This window comes from Dermacentor variabilis, unplaced genomic scaffold (genome assembly GCF_050947875.1).
Source record: "Dermacentor variabilis isolate Ectoservices unplaced genomic scaffold, ASM5094787v1 scaffold_12, whole genome shotgun sequence".
Classification (NCBI taxonomy): Eukaryota; Metazoa; Arthropoda; class Arachnida; order Ixodida; family Ixodidae; genus Dermacentor; species Dermacentor variabilis.
Window position 1 is genome coordinate 38,143,506 of NW_027460280.1, and position 21,353 is coordinate 38,164,858.

Here is a 21,353-nt window from a genome sequence, read left to right on the forward strand (position 1 = left end):
ACATATATTTGGCTGCTCCAAAAGGGCGTGGGGCAGTAATATCACTGTGCAAGGCATAGAGTGAATTCCCCGAATGACACCAGTTTTGAGGTACTGAATCCCGAAGTGTGCAGCAATATACATAAGCGTTTCAGTTAATTTGGTGCTTCAATGCATAAAACGGTGTTTTGCTAAAAAATGCAAGTGGAATAGCAGTACATTTTCATCATCATCATAATAATTTTATTTTATGAAACCAATACAACAAAACATGATCGAACCAATAGCCAACTCGGCTAGTGAAAGGTCCAAATACAAGATATTCACTAAAAAAATGGCAGACATCTAAACTACATGTACAAAAAGACGTGAGATACTATAATAGCGGTATTGCAAATATGTAAAGCGCATACATATTCTGAAAAAAAAAAAAGGTTTATAAATATACAAAACAAAACACACATTTTCTTCAAGTTTGGCGGCATATGTCCTGAAACCAGTGCCATCCTCGGCACTCTTTTCCAAGCAGATATGCCTTGTAAACTCTCTGGCTGCTGTTTGTCAATTCAATATATGCTGCAAAGCAATTAGTTAAAAACTTAATGAGAGATTGTGCTAATCAATTATGAATTTTTATTTATTTGAAAGGGAAAAATTGGCACCCACCCGAATTGTAGCATGGAGCTACAAAGGAAACCTGTAAGGGTTTCTCAGAGAGAAAGCCTCGCAGATGAAGAAAAATTCATCCTGGTCCGGGACTGAAACCCAGACTGTAGCTTCATGATACAGTTGAGTCCTCCACTTTCGTCCTCCACCTTGCGGGCTTTCATAGAACTGATTTGCCATATTCACTGTCTCAGTGCCTCGATTTGTCAACTAATTTGCCCTCGCTCTGCTAGCCTCCTGGTTAGCTCTAATGGGAGAGAGACTGCCCCCTCGAAAAGGCGGTGGTCCCAGGTTCGAGTCCCGGATCAGGACAATATTTTCTTCAATTACGAGGCTTTCTTTCTGAGAAATCCGCATGGGTTTCCTTTGTAGCTTTGTGCTACAATTTGGGTGGATGCTAGCTTTCCCTTTCATATACATTCCTCCACCTTGCAGGTTTCTGCAGAACTGATTTGCCATATTCATTGCCCCAGTGCCTTGAGTTGTCGACTAATTCACCCTCGCTGTGCAATCAGGTAGCCTGCTGGTTAGCTCAGATGGTATAGGGAGCACCCCGGAAAGGCGTTGGTCCTGGGTTCAAGTCCCGGAACCAGGACGAGTTTTCCTTAACTGCGAGGCTTTCTTTCTGAGAAACTTGCATGGGCTTCCTTTGAAGCGTCGTGCTGCAATTCGGGTAGATGCCAATTTTTCCCTTCCATGTACTTGCCTCCACCTTGTGGGCTTCTGCAGAACTGATTTGCCACTTTGATTTATTGTGCAAGTAATGTTCATATCTTTGAGCAGTCCTGTTCAGGGATTAAAATTGGGCAATCTGCCACAGGTAATTTAACAAAATTTCTGTATATCTAAAGAAAAAAAAAAACACCTGGTATAATGTGCACTCATGAGTCTTGAATGCGATGTTTTACTTACTGCAAACTAGCTGGAGTGTCTTGGCAATATTTTTAGTTCTTTGTGGAGGGTGATGCTATTGACATGCTTTTTATTGCAGTGAGGACTCTGAGGTCGTTCGAGACTATAAGGTGTGGAAGAAATCTATTATGTTGGTCTGGAGAGCAGCAGCCAACCACAAGTATGTGTACGCCAAAGCATATGAGGGCCTTTGAGTGAGCATATTCATTTTCTCTCTGCTTTCTTATTTCCAGATATGCAAATGTGTTTTTACACCCAGTCACAGATGAAATGGCCCCAGGTTACCATAGCATTGTCTACAGGTTAAAACAATTTTTTTTCACCTTTATGCCAATCTTTATCATTGGCGTATTTCTTTGTGTGACCCTATTTCTTTGTTTTTCATGTAGACCGATGGATTTGCTGACAATCAAGAAAAACATTGAAAGTGGCTACATCAAGACCACCTTGGAATTTCAGCGGGACATGATGCTGATGTTTCAAAATGCTATCATGTACAACAGTTCTGACCACGATGTCTTTCAGATGGCCATTGAAATGCAGAAGGAGGTCATGGGACACATACAGGTCAGTGTCCATTCCTGTGCTGATGCTTACATCTCCTGCAAACATCTGTCAAGATAAAAAAAAAACTGTTGAAAAATGTGACTGTAGAAAGCATTTTAGCTAGGTGTATTTTTGAAGGCAAAGAGTACTTTAAAAGTTGTAATTTTTATCGCAAAGCCTCTGGGCTAAAATTTTTTAAAAAATTGTCGGGAAACATTGATGGCAGAAAGTAATCACCCTTCTGGCTTGGCAGATTGTGTATTCTTGTGCTGCAGAATGACCTTGTGTGTTTTCTAGCGAGTTAGTGCAGCTTTATCTTCCTCTGGCCCTATATAAAATCAAGCACTGGCACTTTCCAATACCATGCTTACCTTTTTGCCTCTTGAATGCCACACCACCTTGTACTTATTTCGCAGCACAACATTCAGGCCTCTCAAACAAAGCAAAAGGTGTATATGTCGCGTAAAAAATGTGCTGGTTACTGTCTTATGGCCTATTCACACTGCGGAACATGTTTCCCAACAGCTGACCAACATGTTTCCCGACGTGTTGGTCAACACGTTGGTCAACATCTCTGTTGCCAACAGCAACGATGTTGTTTGGTGTGACAACTTTCGGCAACAAAAGGCAAGCGACAAAGTGTTGGCAACAGCATGTGTAGCCGCATTTTTGTGCCCGTGTTTTTTTTTTTAAGTTTTCATTTATTGTTATTATTCTTGTTTTAACATGCACATGTCGCAGAGCATGCTATGGAGCTTTATCTGGCTTCATCCCATTTATTTTCTTTGTGAGACGCTTGAACTCTGTGCGTCCCCTAAGACAGCACTACTTCTTGTAATATTAAAGTTTCACTGGGCAGCTCACAGCACACTTCAGCAAGGGACACTTAGCATGTCATGTTTCTTCTCTACAGAAGCTTATGCCATCAGGAAGGAGAACTGAATCCTGCCTATACAAAACATAGCATTGTCCTTTCTTGCTTTCGTCACACACCGGCAAAACGACCTCTACTGAATGGTCGAAATTTGGGCCTATTGGCACATGATCTTTGAAGCTTGTAACGCAGGGTTAACGTGGAGATAAAAGGCTACTTGCATTGTGCTTCGACCATCTTCTGCTTTGTTCACCCTGAACTATAAATCCTGAAGACTATCTCTATAGTACTCGGTTTTACCCATTGCCTACTGTCTTCATCAGCAACCACTTCTGTCACATACTGTATTAATGGCTGCTTCTCCTACTTGTACACACAACCAAGCTTAGGGATGTTCGAACTAGTGATGCAGTGGTAATTCACAAGACATTTTGTCACAGTGTAACAGAATTTGTGGTGGAAGTAAGATATCACATAGGAAGCTTGTTATGCTATTGATGCTTGACAAGTATAAAGGGATGTTGAGACTAGGGAAATAGGGACTTAAATAGTGAAACTACTGCAAAACTAGTAGCTTTTGCTTATCTAGCACTGCCATGTTTCCAACATGTTTTTCAATGGGGCAGGCAAATTGTGACCGAACTGTTGGCTAACAAGTCATCTGCGACATGTTTCGCAAACATATGTTAGCCATCCGTTGTAACAGGGTTGCTGACACCACGTTTTTTGTGTGGTTGTGGATAGTGTTGGCCCACTTGTTTCCCAGTGTGAATAGGCCCTTAGTGAAGGGGTTCCCAAACATGATTTCGTGAAGCCAATTGGGTTTTGTTGACAAATATTTCAGGTGTTTGAGCACCAAATCAATTTTTTTGCCCCTCTCATTTTTTCTTCACTGCTACGACACACCTAGTTGGTGGTAACAGCAAGCACAGCATGCAGGATGCAAAGCAAGAAATTAAAAAGGATCCCCATTTCTACAGCACCTTGTACACTGTGCTCACTGTCACCACAAATTACCAACTCAACCATGTTATTTGGTTCACTCGCCCAACCCTTAGCAACCATGTGTATTGTTTGCTGTCTTTTCTATTATTTCAATGTAATAAACCCTTTGCAGCCATTTTGCTGGTTGAGTGCTGCAGTTGTTTTTAAGAGGCCATTCATCTGTTCTATTTTTTTTTCTTTCTTCTTTGGTTGCTGTTTTCTTCTTTCTTTGTCTCTCTCTCTTCTCGTGTGTATATGGAAGTGCAAGAAAAAAAAAGTGGCTTCTTGGCACTTTTTGAAAGCCACTTGGATTCTCCAAAGGCAGAGACCTTGGGAACCCCTCTTTAGTGCTAAGCAAGCAGAGTGCTGCCTTATGTCTTATGTCTTTTACTGTCAGGATTTTCTGGCAACCCAGTTGATGGTGAAGACAACAGAGACCAAAAGCCTGCGTGGCCGTGACGGGCGGGAAAAGAAGGTGGAATTTGGCAAGGATGACAAGGTGAGCGGGCCATCACATGCTGCACTGCTGATGGGCACTGCGCAGTCATGACACGGCCACTCTGCGTGGAGGCTCCTCAGCGCTGAACTGAGGAATTGCGTCTCCCTCGTTCATGGTGAACCCTCATTAGTATGACCGCATTAGTTGCCTGGAGAGACAAATAGTGTTCATGAGGCATGCAGGATGTGTCTTGACTTTTTTTGCCAAGGGCAATCTGCCAAATGTGTATTTTGTGTGGTTGGTGCAAGTTTCAGCATGGTTGGTGGTTCATATTCAAAATCAGATTGAGCAGAACACACAGTTAAACCTTAATATAACATGCTTCATTATATCAAAATTCTCATAACAAAGTATTCAACTTTTTATAACTTTTTGTTAATAGAACACCATGTGTCTTGGACCTCAATATAACGAAGTGTGTTTAACCATTTCAGTATTGAATTTTTTCGAAGAGGACACACAAACCAGTGTCAGTTTTTTTCTCAGGTATTATGAAACAAACAAAACGGTTTATTTCCGTTTATTCAGAAGGGAAAAAATGACACGGATAATAACAAATGCACTTGACGTAGTAGTTCTGCGGAAAATCGCAAGGTGGAGAGAAGTAATGAATAAAGGGAAAATCAGACATCCACCCTTTCGAGCAATTGCTACAAAGGAAACCCATACGGGTTCCTCGAAAGAAAAGCCTCACAGTTGAAGAGAAATTCGTACTGGTCCGAGACTCGAACCCAGGACCACCGCCTTTCCGGGGCAGCCGCTCTCCATCTGAGCTAACCAGGCGGCTAGCAGATGGCAGGGCGAAGTAGAATTTGTCGACAACACGAAGCAAAGGCAAGTGTTTGACATAGTAGTTCTGCGGAAACCTGCAAGGTGGAGAGAAGTAATTAATAAAGGGAAAAACAGATGTCCACCCGTTCGAACGGCTGGATGTTGAACGGGTGGATGTCTGATTTTCCCTTTATTCATTACTTCTCTTCACCTTGCGGGTTTCCGCAGAACTACTACGTCAAACACTTGCCTTTGCTTCGTGTTGTCGACAAATTCTACTTTGCCCTGCCATCTGCTAGCTGCCTGGTTAGCTCAGATGGTAGAGCGGCTGCCCCGGAAAGGCGGTGGTCCCGGGTTCGAGTCCCAGACCAGGATGAATTTCTCTTCAACTATGAGGCTTTTCTTTTGAGGAACCCATATGGGTTTCCTTTGTAGCAAATGCACTTGTATTATGGTCTTCACTAGAGAGTGGAGAACATACGGGTATGTCAATAACATGGCATGACAAAAAAGCGGAAACGTGCTGGTATGTCAGTGACAAATAAGGGATTAAACACGATTTCAGTACAATGGAATTTCACTGCCGCCACGAAGGAACACTGAGGCAATATATGGAAACTACTTTGGATATAGATGGTCAAATGGTTGCTTGCGTATGCACCTCTCAAGTTGCTTGCCGCATGACAGAGCATGTCATGTGACTCAAGTGGAGCAGCGTCATGTTCTGTATAATGCCCAAGTGCGATAAAATGCTTTTGCACCTTCCGTGCCGTATGTTGTGGGTGCACAGAAAAGCTTTTGAGGGTAAGCTGAGAAAGATGGTTGCTTGATGTGTGCTGTCTTCCTGCACGCACTCCAGGAGGGGAATGGAGGATGTTGCATAGGGTAACATGATCAAGCATGCACTAGGGGGGCAAGCGAGTGCATGTCTCTTCCTCCAGCCCAGCTGTAGTTGTGTATGGCTGTCAGTGCAGCTGAGTGCATACGAGGCTGCACTGACAGCCATACGCACTGAGGCTCCTGCATGCCCTATATTGGAAGTTATCTGTGCGGGCACGAAGGTTGGGCTGGGCTGAGATGGATGTGGCTTCATGTGCGCAGTCTTTCCTCCCGTTTAGTGCTGGAGGTCGCACAATCTATAATTTCGAGTACGCGTTGAAGCATGAGGCAGACAGAAGCGTTCATTCCCCTGTACCTGCGCAGGGGTCCTGAAACACTTTTTATTGAAGTCAAGAAATGCATTTTAAGTTCAAATAGACTATTTCAGAAATAGTTTGCAGCGAAAGGTTTTTCAATACATTCAGCAGAAGTGGAGTTATTCGTAATCAAAGATTGCCTCATAGACTGTATTTCTAGCTTTCTAAGTGTTTAAGGTTCAACTGAAAAGGTGTGTACCCCTAGATTGTTTTTACACCTTTTGTAATGACACAAAAGTATGGGATACAAAAGCCAATAATTCTGTTACAAACGGACATTTTTTCTCCTCCAGAAGGTGCTCCAAAAGACCTTTTTCCTGCTCTAAAAGCTCTCCCAAAGACCTTGTTTCATTTCCACCACTGTTAACGTAGACACCACTACTTCCACTTTTGGTGAATATGACGTGCCAAGCTCTGAGGTTATCCCTCAACTTACTGTTCAGTTCACGGTGTGTCTTCCCTTTGCATGTGCTACCATGTACTACATAGCTATGCGCGGCTCCGTTTTTTTTTTTTTTTTTTTTGCACCGAGTGGCAAGTAGCACATTCCCTTTCGCACTTATTTTAAAGGCAATCACACAACTTCCAAGGCTCGAATGAAATGTCATCTTTATGTTCGTTTGTGCAAGTGCATATTCAGCACCCACATCGGGTAAGCGATGGATGCTGCACTGCAGACTCGTGTTAAAAGGATTCCTAACGTAGTGAGCTTCGACCATGATGACGACACATCTCGAAGGTGTGCAACTTGGGAAGGAGACAACCTGTTTCAGTCGGATGTTGGTGCTCAGGCCAGCTTCCCACGTGCGTGGAGCCATGTCACCCACAAAGGCCACTCACTGTGCTCGATTGTCCTCAGCGGGCAGGCTTGTCGCAGCGCCCTGCAGCGGCCATGTTATCTATGCTACGTAGCAAGGAGCATCTATGCTCCTAATGTAGCTGCGATCACTTTTCACATCTTGAGAAATATTTTATACCGACAAATTCGCATTGTTTTGTTTTCTTGTAGACTAGGGGTTTCCGCGAGGGCATCTTAGGGTTCCATGAGCGGCCAAATTTAATCAAAGCTCAGCGCCCATTCACAAAGATTTTGACATTACAGTTTGGATTTACCAAAACCACCACACGCCACATCAATACTTCGCAGAAAGACCATTGTGGCCGTGGTGCTGTGCAGTTTTTGGGCCCACAGTCTGCATTGAATGCGTTTCATTTGTGCTCACAGGGTCACATATCTGTGGGACTGGGCACAGATGTGCTGCAAGCCACTGTCAAATGTAACATTTGGCATGTCAACTCGTTTCTAACATTTATGGTTGGCCATTCCAACTCGGCATGTTGACACGCAAGTGCAGTATAAGCTATGCAAGTGCAGTGATGGCAGCATTGCACATAGCCAGAGATGCTGGTTTGCTTCTGCACTTCTTCCATTTCTACCTCACGCTGAATAAAAAGTTTGCAACAAGCACTTTAAACACCTGCATGAGATCCACCAGTCTCACGTCCGCGTGACGCAAGCATTTAGGCTACGTTCACACTTGGTCTCGGAGCAGGTGGGAGCGGCAAAAACTTGATGAAATCCGCCCGCCTAGGCGGCAAAATGGACGGAAAGTCAGGCGGCGAGCCTGTTCGGTCTCGGACTGTTCCTTTTTTTTTTTTTTTTTCACCCCAGCCAAGTGGGAAGCCATTCCACTTCCCTGGAAACTGCACTGGCATGTAAACATCCGGTCGTAAAATTTAACATCTTCCGTTGTTCATAGTCCATTTTTAGGAAAAACAACTAGCTAAAGGTATCAGAACTACCTATGTCTTCTTCCTCTTCCATGGTAGACGAAAGTTAGCGACGACATGCACAGGTGTGCAAAATGATAGCTTTTAATAATTTATGGGCCAATGAATGCTGCTTGAAATGGTGTGATGAACAGTGCCACCACACGGACAAGCATACACAGACTAAATGGTTGCTGGCGAAAACGCCAGTGGTTTCCGCTGCAGTGGCAAAACAAATGTGAACATCTTGGACATGCGCAGAAAAGATTTTCCGCTCACTTTGGTCATTTCGTCCGCTTGCCGCTTCCCAAGTGTGAACATAGCCTTAGGGTTAGCGTTTCAATCACATTATTTCATCAATTCTGTCAGGATCTGTATTTTGAAGTAATATATTGAATTATTTCAGGATCTCCTTCGGGTTTGATATGTCCAGGATTTATTGTATTAAAGGGACACTAAAGGTTACCAGAAACTTAAGTTAAAGTGGTAGAGCAATGTTCTAGAACGTCTAAGGCGTCAATATAATCGCGAACAGAGCTTTAGTAACCGAGAAATTGAGGTAAATGCATGACACGATTTGAGACCCCCCAGCGACATTCCGGTACTAGCCCGATGACGAAAGCACTCCTCATAATTTGTATTACTAATACTCAACTACTCGTATTAAAAATATCATTTCATTCGATTATAAAACGGAAAAAAAATGCTACTTGTCTACGTCTATTCGATTCTGAGAAAAAATAGCATTTTGACGTTACCCTTCAGTAATATGGGTGTTCGAAAGGTTTCGTTTTTGCTCGACTCTGCGCGCTCGACTCTGCGCCGCGCACGCCTTGGAGTTTCAGTAGTTTCATTATCGCGTCGTGCAGTGAGGGTTCTGCTGGCTCACGAAACTTTCATTTGGAACAAGCAGCGAGAATGCCACGTCCATGTGGTGTCGTGGGAAGCCCTCGTTGCTTTCCCGCTCCGGAGAGCCGGTGTCGAGGCCGCCGTCGTAGTACACAACGACGCCGGCAGTGCGAGCCCTCAGCAGCAGGTCGCGCTCGTCGGTGCTCAAATCGCTGAAGTTGAGCCCACCATCGCGAGCCAATCTGTCGGTGTCATGGTCCATTGCGACGAGCGTCGAAGTTTGCGTGTCATAGAATGAAGTACCAGCTTATGGGCGTCTTGCGCTGGAGTTTTAGGTATAGTAGCGGCGCCTGGTGGCGGTGCGGGAAACGACATCTGGGTCGTGCCAGCTTGGGTCGTATTGAGCCCTGGCTGTGGCGAAGCACGTTTCTAGGCCGAGTTTTGCGTCGATTCGCACTTTTTTATGCCCTGTTGCGAGTGCGAAAAGGCTCGTCACTTCTCACAGACCACGCTGACCATGCTGCGAGCTCGCCGCATCCTATAGTTTAACGAAAACGGACTCTCCGTGTGCCGTGGGACGTAATGTGGGACGCAATTCGTTTCTCCTTCCGCTAGCCACCATACTCCCGCTTTCGCTCTGCTGTCGGCTCTGTCTTGGCTCTGTTTCTGGCCGCGCGTTTGCGTTTTGCACAGAAAAGCCGTAGCGCCGTCTGCGGACGCCGTTCTACTCACCGATGGCGCAACGTCACTATGAGACCATGATGTCAGTACTCCTCGATCGGAGGGCGGGCGATTTGAACTGCGCTAGAGGTACGTGGACGCTTCAGAACGCATTTTCTCTTAAAATAAGTCTCTCCTTGGCACGAAACAAGCGTTTCGAGGTTTCTGTGATGCTATTTCAACAGTCCACGTTGACTTGATAGTAACCTTTAGTGTCCCTTTAACCAGCTGTGCTCGAGCCATCGAGTTGGATGTAGAACAATGTTGAACATTGTCTTAGGTGTTATGTACAGGTGGGTTCACTGTTAGAGGGAACACGTGAGAGTGTGGCTCATGCTCCATGCAGCGCCATGTAAGAGAAACGGTGAAAACCAAGTGCATGCCGTGCGTCGTCTGCTTCCAAACAGCCCCTTCGCTTTGTTCACTATGGCCGCCTTGCCGTTCAATCGCACGTCAAGAGTCTCCCACTTCATGGATAGCCATTTCATTTCGTACACTGCCGCCTGTGAGATGTAGAAAGCGCATAAGTACACTCACTTCTACTACTGTGGCGGAGAATGCGAATAAGCAGTGGCAGAAATATATTTTGGAGAATGGTATTTTCTTGACATGCCAAATAATGTTGCTGTGCTGCGTCTTGTGCAAGGATTCCGTGCGAGGAAACACATTCACAACACCATCAGTAATTGCAAATTTTTTTGCATGTATTTGTTTATATACATCAGTGTCACTTCCTCATTGTCATTTTGGGAGAAAAGAGCCAATACATTTGAATGACTATATGCATGTTCATGTTTCCTAATTTGCTAATGGTTGCGTTACACGGCATTTCGTATCTTCCAGCAACTTGACAGACTGAGCGCATCTGAGTCAGACATAACTGAAACATGCCGTGCATAACAGTGCCGAAAACAAACTGCGGTGTCACTTCTGTTTGTTTCGTCGAGTCAATTGCCACACTCCATCCACGAAGTGAATGTTTTTGGAGCTGTGCGATAACGCCAGAATGCGAAGCTTCCTCCAGAAAAACAGCGCTTCATGTCGCCCATAATGTTCTAAAAGCTTGATCATTTCTTTGCTCTTAGCATCCAGATGGCTGGGCTGGCAAGTCAAGTGCAACATTGATGCTTTAGATCATGTTCATAGCAACCGCGGCTCAAGACATGTAGTCGCCCAGCTGTACGCCGTGCTTCACGCTGCACGCAGGCGAAGTGATGGTGGTCAGCAGAAGATGTGCGTCATGCGCCGCCCTGTGCCGTGTCGTGTATACTCTTCGTTTTTGCCGCTTTTCGTACATGGCCCCGTGCGGAGCATAAGCCACATGCTCGCTTGGTCCCTCTAACAGTGGATCAACCTGTACATGTACACATCAACCATACAATCCACAGTTGGAGGGAACACTTAGTTTTTTTATTTCAGTGCTGATTACAACATATGTTTGTTATGGGTATTTGTAAACTCCTCCTTCATTGGCCTTGAATTCTGTTGGAAGTGTTTCATTTCATTTCCTGTTATCGTGAATGTTGTTATTTTGATTCAGATTAAGTAAATTGCAGGGCTAACTTTACCTTTGTTCTGCAGCTATTAACGCTCCTCATACCTGCAGCTTTCTTGAAGCAACCACTACATGCAATTTTCTGTCACCCATGGTTGTATCTTTTCTCTGTGTCCATTCTGTTGCCCAAAGAGACCACCAATTATCTATGCCATCATCAAATGACCTTTTGCTCTTTCCTTTTAATCATAACTAGGGTGTCATATACTTCCATTTGATACTTAATCAATACTGCTGTCTTTGTCTCAGAATTTTGTGCCTTTTATTTTCCTTTCCGTTTGCTCATAGCATGCCCTTTAGCTTATATACTTCTTCATTAGACGTCATGTCTTGTTTCCATATGTTAATGATGGCAGAATACATTTATTATGCAATTTTGATTTTTAAATTATTGGTAAGCTGCTGTCTATGAGTTTGGATTGTGTCCAGAATGTGTTTGCGCTGCAGCTATTCTTCTCATGATTTAATGATGAGCATAATAAAAAATGACCAAGTTAATGCACTCTTACAAATGAAACACTTCGTTCCCTCAAAGTTTTCATTGGCCTAACCAACTGTTGAATTCTTGAGCACTAAACTGAATTTTATCATTTTTACATCTTGCTGTTCACTGCACATGTCATGTATCTCCTGTGGCGCAGGAAAATTTGATGATGTCCACTGAAAATGACGCTCACAACCTCAATGAGGCAAGGTGCGAGACCGGTCTAGTTGGGCTTGAGGAATGAGTTTGAGGAAATGATTTGCTTCGACACTGAATGTACAGCATCGTTGGCAAAGCCTTAGCAGCAGTTGGATGCTTTGAATAAGGTTAGAAATATAGGAAGGGAAGCATATTGCCTTAAGATAATTTATTAAAACAATTTGAATGGTGGGCAGTTTCTAAATCTACAACAGCCCTGTAGTCATGTTGTTCCCATCCAGTCATCAAATTTTCATGGTCATTTTTACAAACTTATACTGAGAAAAAACACAATTTTCGTTGTACACATTTCGAGATGTTACCACCACCCACTTGGGCTTTAGATACATATTATGCTACTTTCTATTTCTGACACTTCACATGATGACCTATTAGGCATGTAGCCATAATTTTTTTTCGGAGAGAGCACAAGCGTTCGGTGGCATGGACAGAACCAAGGTAATGTGCTTTGCCGTTGTTCGGCACAAATACACTACTTCTTTTTATTTTGCCTAAATACATAATTAGTTATTATTAACTTAAGTGTTATAATCAAAGCTAAATTGTTGATCAGAAAATTGTAGGCCATCATGAAAAATTCTCTGTCCATCTTTTGGTTACCTTATGTTGCATAAACATTTCTTCCAAGCCTGAAAGAAAGTCTGGAAACTTAAAGTGCCACGTGACTAGTTGCATGACACTCTTTGCAGGCAGAATTGGGCAAAATACAAAAAATTGTCTGACTAGCTGCAAGTGACGGCGAACAACATTACTTTGGTTCTTTCCAGCTACATGACACCAGTGGCGTAGCTAGGTCGTCTGGCACCCGGTGCCCTTAGCTCTTCTGCCCCCCCCCCAGGTGTAGTCTAGGAAGGCGAGGATATCGACAATTTTCGGGTGTCTTCAGACGTATATGACACCCCCCCCCCCCCCCCCTACTGGCCCCGTGCACCCGGGGCCCACGGCCCCCCGGCCCCCCCTGTTGCTACGCCACTGCATGACACGCATATTTTTAAATATTGGCACAAGTTCCGTGGGACACCTTGTGTAATATATATATTTTTTTCAATTAATTAATTTATTTATTTATTTTTTTGCAGTAGCTTACTAGAATAACCCCCACACAGAAAAAAGAACGCCTCTTATTGAAATTCGAATTCATTTGAACACTTCCAAATCCCAAGTGATTCAAACCATGTGTTCGGAGCTGCATAATGTTCTGTACACCTCATATCGGAATGCTAAATTCAATATAATCATAAAAAATGCTTCAGACGGGCTTCTTCTTCTATATTTAATGTGCTTTGGTGTGTTATATCATAAATGGTGTCTAGCTGATTATATATGAGTAAATTTCTAAAGGAGTATATATATATATATATATATATATATATATATATATATATATATATATATATAAAAAATCAACACATATTAAAAAATCTTTTGCAGCTGTGGTTCGTCATTCTGTGAATTGCTTCGTTCTTCACGCACCAGATAAACACAAAATTGTACAACAGTTTGGCAAAAGATGCAGCAACAGGACGCAACAACAGCCATAGATTAGGGTTCAAGCTTAACTACACATATAGTATTTTATTCAGTAATACCGCAATGTATACGCTTGCAGATTTATCGGAGGTGTAATAATATTCAATGAGAAGATTGAGTCTACTATGCCAAGTTGTATCTTTTCTATGGGCTTTTAACAGTATGACTGTAATGATGGCACTGCATTAAATACAGTTCCTTTTTCTTTTAAAAGATGTCGTTCTGTCCCTGTTTCGAATATTCTCTTTACACTATGATTTTCATATGCCGGTGCTTCACCATAAATTTGGAGATAACTTTGTTGACACTGACTGTACCTGGTGAATGGACGTGATATTGTCGATTGAGCCGCTCTTCAGCCGTCTTGTTCCGCAAATGTCTATTTAGTCTTTTGAGTGTCAACTGCTGTCAGTAATTTGAGGATTGTGTGAACTTTCAGGAGCAGGTCTCTGTCATATTGAACTAGTGTGTCCATTGCGTATAGCGTGGTAGCTCTTCCTTGCATGGCCTGCCCCCCATTTTGCCTTCCAGATATCTCGCTCCCCTTTTCCATGGCATCATGTGCTGTTCTCGTATCTTCTACATATAATTCAAAGCTGTGCTGCATACACTTAAGGTTGTCCTTGTCTATGTGCCTTGGTAAGAAAAATTGCAAGCTCTGTATAGTGCTGTTGTCTGGTGTCCGGTGATTTGCAAAGCAGTGCTCAAAAGGGGTTCACAGATCGTCGATATAGGAAATGTACAAGGCTCGCGAGTAGTGTTCCTCAACAGAACTAGAATAATTGGACCAATATTTCTGCCTGCCAACTGTGAAACGGTTCACTCTGAACTCTGTCACTATGCATGGATGCACAATGAAATTGCCCTGCTTATAGCAATGGGGAAAAGAAACCGCAAAGCTGACTTTAGATGCTCTTGCCTGGGTTGCAGTTATGACTTCAGTGGTAATTTATGCCTGCCTATGATAGCATGTTGGGCACTAAGTTTCTTTGCACTTGTGCAGGATTGAAATGGGCACATTATTGCTTGTATTTGTATTCCTCTTTTGCTTGCGAGAACGGGCGAAGATATTAAGTGGGGGTGCCAGGGATGGAAGTGCTGCACCATCTTGCACCAAACCATTGAGCTGTGCCAACCTGCGGCAAAACACTAGCTTCAAATGAAGTTGCCTAATTTAACAGGACGTGTGTGTTCAGTGGCAACCACACAGCCCTAGGCATGTGTTGGATAACGCTTAGCCCCACAGTCCAAGCCTAAGCAATCCGTTTCAGCATCCGCATCTTTGGAGTGTGGCATGTTTGGTGGCATAATAGTAACTGAAGAAAATGAATGTTTTGTGCTGTACAATACATTACAAATGTTTACTAAAAGTGTTACGTGTCTGTATATATGTGGACCAGCTAAGGATGATTTGAACTAGCGCACATTTCATGGCGCAGTCGTGAAGGAAGCCATGCTGAATTAATAAGGTCGTCTCTTTCTTTTATTTTCATTTCAATAATAATAGAAAAGTTGTACAGTCTGCTCAGCATGTAGCTCATCAGTTTCGTTATACATTTTAGCGCTCGGTTTGGCACCCTGTTGGTACATGTGTGTCGATTAATGGGCAAAGACAGTGCAACTGACGTGAATTTTTTTCGTAGGTGCACCACGTCTCGTCGGCGGGATAATAGTTTGCGCGGCACTCCGACAAACTGCCTGCTTGCTTTCATGAAACTACTTGGTCACAAATATCCGATGGGAACTGCAATCATCACTCAAGTTTGCACTCAGGCTACACTATTTTCTGCAGGTCCGCACTGCACAAGATCAGGCTCTTGCCATCATAGAATCTAAGCCAAGGTCGTAAAGTTTTATATTTAGTCAGCCTTAGCAGCCAAATTTTGGTCATAATCAAGCGTTTGGCAAAGTCACAAATCTCTGAAATGGCGTTCGCGGCAACAATGTTCATGATGTGACTTGCGCAGATCGAGTACAAAAATTTTAATAGACCATTGTTACGTGCACAAAATATCAGTTGCTGTTTTGCGCTGTCTTTATGGCGCCTATGTCGGAACCGTGAGTAAGTCTGAATAATCGAGCTTATTCAAAATATTGTTGGACGACACAGAGCGGAAAGCCAGTGAACTTTTTTATTCCTTTATTGTTTTAAAAAATATCTTAAAGCTTTCTCTCGGCAAGCGATGTGAACTACGGGCAAAGTGCAATAACCAGTACATCAACTTCATATTTATTCTGTGGTATTCTCCTATCTTAACTGAAGGTCGCCAAGAATTAAAAATTACCTGATGGCACTACGTGAACGGTGTTCATGGTACCTTGATGGGTGTTGTTCATGGTGGCCACTGTAAATATTTCTCTTTTATTGTGCACAAATACATTTAATTAGATAAATTTATTAATTTACGTAATCGATGAGGTGTCGATGAAAAAGTTGTAGGTGATGTTGAGAAATCACCAATAACAGCATTTAAAACAACCTAATATTTGTGAAGATTTTTTTTTAATGAGAAAGAAAGCCCTTGAAATGAATAAAAAATAAAAGCAATAAAGAACCTGCTGTGGCCGTGACAACACTTCATCGCACCAAAGATCGCAGCATTCTTTTCATGAACCTCGTCAAATAGGGGCACTGGGAAGGGAATGAGTGGCCATGCTTCTCCACCACGTCAGCAGTTTTTGGCATGCATCTTCGGTCCCTATAAAGTTCGAAGTAGTGAGATCTTGTAGTGGTTCGCTTTCCACACCATTAAAAGACCGTGGCCTAGGTTTGCACGTTTGCAATATACACAACACACTGATGACGATGTTTACATCTGAGACCACTTTTATTACTGGTGCTGGGACTTGTCGCGTGGATTTGAAAAAAAAAAAAAGATTGCAATAATAATATTAATAAATAAAAAAATTGTTGCAGGCTTTTTTTCTTTCTTTCTTTTTTTCTGGAAGAAGGACCACACAATACCTAGGTCGCTATATCTATTCATTTATTTACTTATTTATTTATTTATTTGCATATACTGCTGCCCAATATAGGGCTATAGCAGGAGTGGGAACATTATACATTACTATACACATTAAAAACACAGACATACACAAAAAGAGGAATGATTAAAAAGAAGCCCTTTGCTTGTTAGTGAAGTGCTTACCACTGGTAGCTATAAAATATTTTAGTGATAGTGAATGAATGTTACTGGTTAGAAAATTCCATAGCTCTATTTTATGTTGGAAAAAAACTGTATTTGAATGTGTTAGTATGAGCATAAATAGGTGTTATGTTTAATGTGTGGTAGCTACGGGTGCAACTTGCGTTATTAGTTAATGTGATATAGTTACAATCATTCTGATTGTAACTATATCACATTAACATAAGAGGTGGAGTTATCAATTGCATATAAAAGTTCTAAGGCTTCATTGTGATAACGTGAAAGTAATGGCTCAATGTTCAAAGATTGTTGAGCCTGTGTTGGTAGGAAACTGGGCTCTTAATTTTGGCAAATGAAACTGTTAGATTTTCGTTAGCGAGCTTTTTTTACATTGTTTGTAGGGGAACCAAACGACAGAAGCATATTATAGAACAGGGCGAATTGACGTTTTATAGCATTTTAGTATCGTGGGGGGTCTTAGCTAAAGTGCAGCATAAATAACCTTATTTCTTTTTAGGGTTTTGCCATTTACATACCCGTTTATACACTGTTTCCCATTTATATATGCTGTTATCGGTAATTTTTCGGTGTATTCCACAACTTTTCTATTAACACCTTATTGAATAAGCTAGTTAATAGATGTTCGTTCATTAAAATTAAATATTACTTGCTTGTTCACAATGAAAAAAAAAAATTGGCTAACATAAACACTGTCAACATAGAGTGGGCGCTGTTCACGGGAAGCCTTCGGTTGTTTTTTTTCTTGGCCACATTTAGTTGGCACATGCGGTATGTAATTTAATCGTGGTGTCTAAGAAACCTGTACAATGGCATTCCTTTGTAGCTTCATGTGAAAGTCCAGCGAATGACAATTTTTTCCTGTCATGAATTTTGCTTGCCTTGCGAGCTTCCGGAGAACTGATCTGCTTTGACATAATAGTGTTCTGCAAAGTCATATAAGGAATACCTTTTCTTCATATTCCTGTATTTCACTCATATTGACCTTTCCCAAGCTGCTCTAAAACATGTATTTACTGCTCCAAAACGGACAATTCATGCTCCAAACCTGCTCCAAAACTTCCTTGACCGCTGATCCCTGGCGTCGGCCCCAAGGCTCCCTGTGAATATGTGCCTGTGACCTATTTCATTTAATGCCTTTCAGTTTTTACATTCTCTTGTAAGTTATAATCTTCAAAAAATTATTCAGGAAGTAGCCTTGTTAGAAATGATGTTAAACCCTGATTTAACACTTTGTAGGACAGCACATACTTTTGACAATACTCTTTAAATTTTTTGCATGTTATAAATAAATGAAGTCCTTAGGAATAGTTGACGACCAATTTCATTTCTCAATGCCAAGCAGTTTATTTTTAAAGAAGCGGGTCATATTGGTCCCACGGACTTTAAACTTTTCCTTCTAATATTAAAGCGAAGCTTTCTTTGCCTCTTTCTTCGACTTCCCCACCCCACTTCTGCTGCTGCCGCTGTGGCTGTCTTGCACACTGCATCGGGGATGGTTTAGAATGTGTATAAACGTGAAAGGAGAGGCGAAAAGCTCGTTTGGACCTTTGCGCCCTGTCGAATGTGCACAATGCCCTCTGGAGCTCCCTGGGCATCGCCAGAATTAGCCTCTTGACAGCTGTAATATCCGTGGCCCCCAGCAAAAGCATTGCAGAAATTTGCTTACCAAATTTGCTTACCAAATACCACAAATTACAGTGCTTACCTTTCTACTAACGTGCAAGTCCAGAGGGAAGCTAGATAGATAGGCGACACTGCGGAAGTGGTCGCAAATCAAGACCTCTGCGCCCGCCGCAGTAGCTTTGTGGCTATGGCATTGTCCGAGGTCGCGGATTTAATGCCGATTGAAGTAGCTGCATTTCGATGGGGGTGAAATAAGCATTTGTGCACTTACATTTAGGGGAGGTGGCAAAGAACATCACGGGATCAAAATTAATCCGCAGTCTGCCACTATGGCGTGCCTGATAATCCGATTGTGGTTTTGGCACGTACAGCCCCATAATTCAATTAAAGTTGAATACGTCTGCCACGATGCGATGTGCCATGTGAGGCAATGACAATGCTCAACCCTCTCAGAAGTTATGAAATACGGCGCACCACAATGCCTCAAGCTAACACCTCTCCCTCTGTGTTCTGTGTGCTATGGAGACAAACAGTAGTGGTGCTTGCAAGGTAACATTTAACATAAACTCACCACTCTTGTGTTGGCCTAAATGTTGAAGAAATTAGACATTTGCTGCCAATATCACCACTAATTATCGTCAATTAAAGCAAACAGCACAGAAAGCTTCGCTTACATTGATACCCACAGCGTGTGGGACCCGCACAATTTTTTTGATATGAAACTATGGTTTTCATTTCTCACAGCCTATGGAGAATGTGACAAGGTCAGTGAGTGTCATTTGTTATGTTGCATTACATTTGCCATGTCACAGTACCAAGGTAGCCAGATAAATATAAGGCTTTTATTATCCAATGCCAGACTGAATGCTTTGTCAGGAGAAAGGTGGAGCACCTGTGGAATTCATGCAGTCTGATCACTGGCTGGCTTTCCCTACTTTGGAGCTGAAAAAGTTTATTAAGCCATTGGCTGCTGATCAACTTTGAACCACTAATACTTTCGTCAGTTGTAAAGGTTAAGTTTTCTTTTTTTTTTTTTTTTTAAGTTCATCAGCCCCCTTAGTGTGAAACCGCTCTCCATTTTCTGTAAACATTCGTGTTTTGATCATGATAGTAAACACCTGCTTCTTGAATTGCCTATCATGCTGGAAATAGGCATCAGTACCTTGCCTATTATGCTGGAAATAAATAAGGTGCGAGCATCAGTACCATATGCATCACAAACAAATAGCCCTGTCAATTGCAATACTGTGCCACTTAGCCTATAGCAAAGGTATCCATGGCCAGGGTGGCTTCACTGCCAAAATAATAATGCAAGATTGACACTGTTATTTTAAGAGTCCTGGGGAGGACTGCAGTGAAAGGCAGCATATTTAATGTTACCATCATCTGTTTCAAGGATTGTGTAACATGCTGGAGTTCTCATTCAATTGCAGTCCATGTTTAATGTAGCTATCACCCATTTTTATGATTGTATAGTTGGCGCTTTCTACCATTCTTGAAAGTTCCGTTATATCTGCCATCTTCGTAAAATGTAATTTCACATGCTTTTCCCAGCTGATAGCAGGCTGAAAACCTGCTTCAGTAGTTGAGTGGTGCAGCTTGTTGTGTTTTGCAATTCTGTTCCCGTATTCTGAAATGTTCGCCTTCCACGAAACTATCGCCTTGGCCACACCTCTGCCAATGGCGCATGCTGATTGGCGGTTTTATCAAAACCGGAAAATAAACAGCGCCATCTAGTAGTTCCGGCGTACGTCACTTTAACATCATGGTGTCAATGGGTGCTCTCGACATATATTGAATAAATGAACACGTCTTTTGGCGTTCTGTTGGTGGTGTAGTGTAGTAGATTAAAGGTTAGTGTTAATTTGTAGCCATTTTGGTGGCGTCTTACACGCATTGTTTCACGGCGATATTTGTTGATTCATTTAAAATAAAACATTTCACTTTCTTATTCAGCTTATTTTACCTAAAGCGGCCGTAACCAACCATAGTCGGTGCGCAGAACCTGTACTGCGGCCACTACATTTGAAAACAACACACCCGAGCCGCTCTGCACTCGCACGGTACGTTCTCTCATGTGACATGAAGCGTTCGACAGCGCTTGTTGGTAGTGCACGCTGATGTCACAGGTAAGCAGTCGCTTGATTTATTGAACGTGACTATCGCAGTGGCAAAACTATCATGGAAGGCAAACATTTCAGAATACTTTTTGTTCTGCCTTATGTGTTCTTGTTTTTGTGAATGGAGGCTGGCTAAAGCACACATTATGAGCATCTGGTCATGTACCATCACTGATATGAAATGTAAGCAGAAAAATTCAGGCCTGACTGATACGTACCAGTCAGGGTTACAGTAAATGACATCTGTATTTTGAATAAATTAAAAGTTAGTCATGCTTTAGGTGCACGTCTTGAACCCCAGTTGGTAAACAATTTTCTTGATCTCCTCTACTGCAATGTCTGCCATGTGGCTTTGGGACCTTAGAATTAAATTGTGTAGTTTCCTGATTTTCTTTTTGAATACAAATTTTCCCATTCATAATTAATTTGCCCCTGACAGTACACAATGTTTGAATTGTTTATGCAGAGCTCGAAATTAAATTGCAGCTTTGGATCATCAGTCAAATGGTGCATAAATGGAGAAGGTGCATGGCATTTGTGTTATACAGAACGCACTGGAACTGCAGTGTCGAACAGTGCACTTTTACATCGCATTACACTCTTCTGCCTCAAATCACATTGTGCTGCTTTCGTGACTCTGGGATTCGAAATTATTTTTAATCCCACAACCAATTTGCACTGCATTGCTACATCTACATATTCAGCACTACACATGGAAAGTATCATAGCTTTCACTGTAGCAAACCATGAGGATTTCCTACAATGAAAGTGGCCTGCCTATGATATTTTTTCTCACAACAGCTTCGGTGTTCACTATTAAAGACTTAGTATTGTTGTCCACTGCTCATTGCACAGCCCTTGAGCTTGAAGATGGTACTGGTGAGTGATT

General features: G+C 42.3%; 1 protein-coding gene across 10 annotated transcripts in view; it reads left to right on the forward strand.

The window, feature by feature from the left end:
* Positions 1 to 21,353, forward strand: part of LOC142566261 (bromodomain-containing protein 8-like) — a 139,884-nt gene that overhangs the window by 104,926 nt on the left and 13,605 nt on the right. For 4 of the 10 annotated variants that reach the window (XM_075677114.1, XM_075677110.1, XM_075677111.1 and 1 more), the window contains 5 exons: positions 1,637 to 1,717; positions 1,791 to 1,859; positions 1,947 to 2,124; positions 2,629 to 2,730; positions 4,359 to 4,460. In XM_075677114.1, the coding sequence (XP_075533229.1) occupies positions 1,637 to 1,717; positions 1,791 to 1,859; positions 1,947 to 2,124; positions 2,629 to 2,730; positions 4,359 to 4,460 (532 nt within the window). Of the gene's footprint in view, positions 1 to 1,636; positions 1,718 to 1,790; positions 1,860 to 1,946; positions 2,125 to 2,628; positions 2,731 to 4,358; positions 4,461 to 10,851; positions 11,918 to 15,197; positions 15,240 to 21,353 lie in introns of those variants that run through there. The other 6 variants (XM_075677117.1, XM_075677119.1, XM_075677118.1 and 3 more) reach the window with 4 other exon arrangements.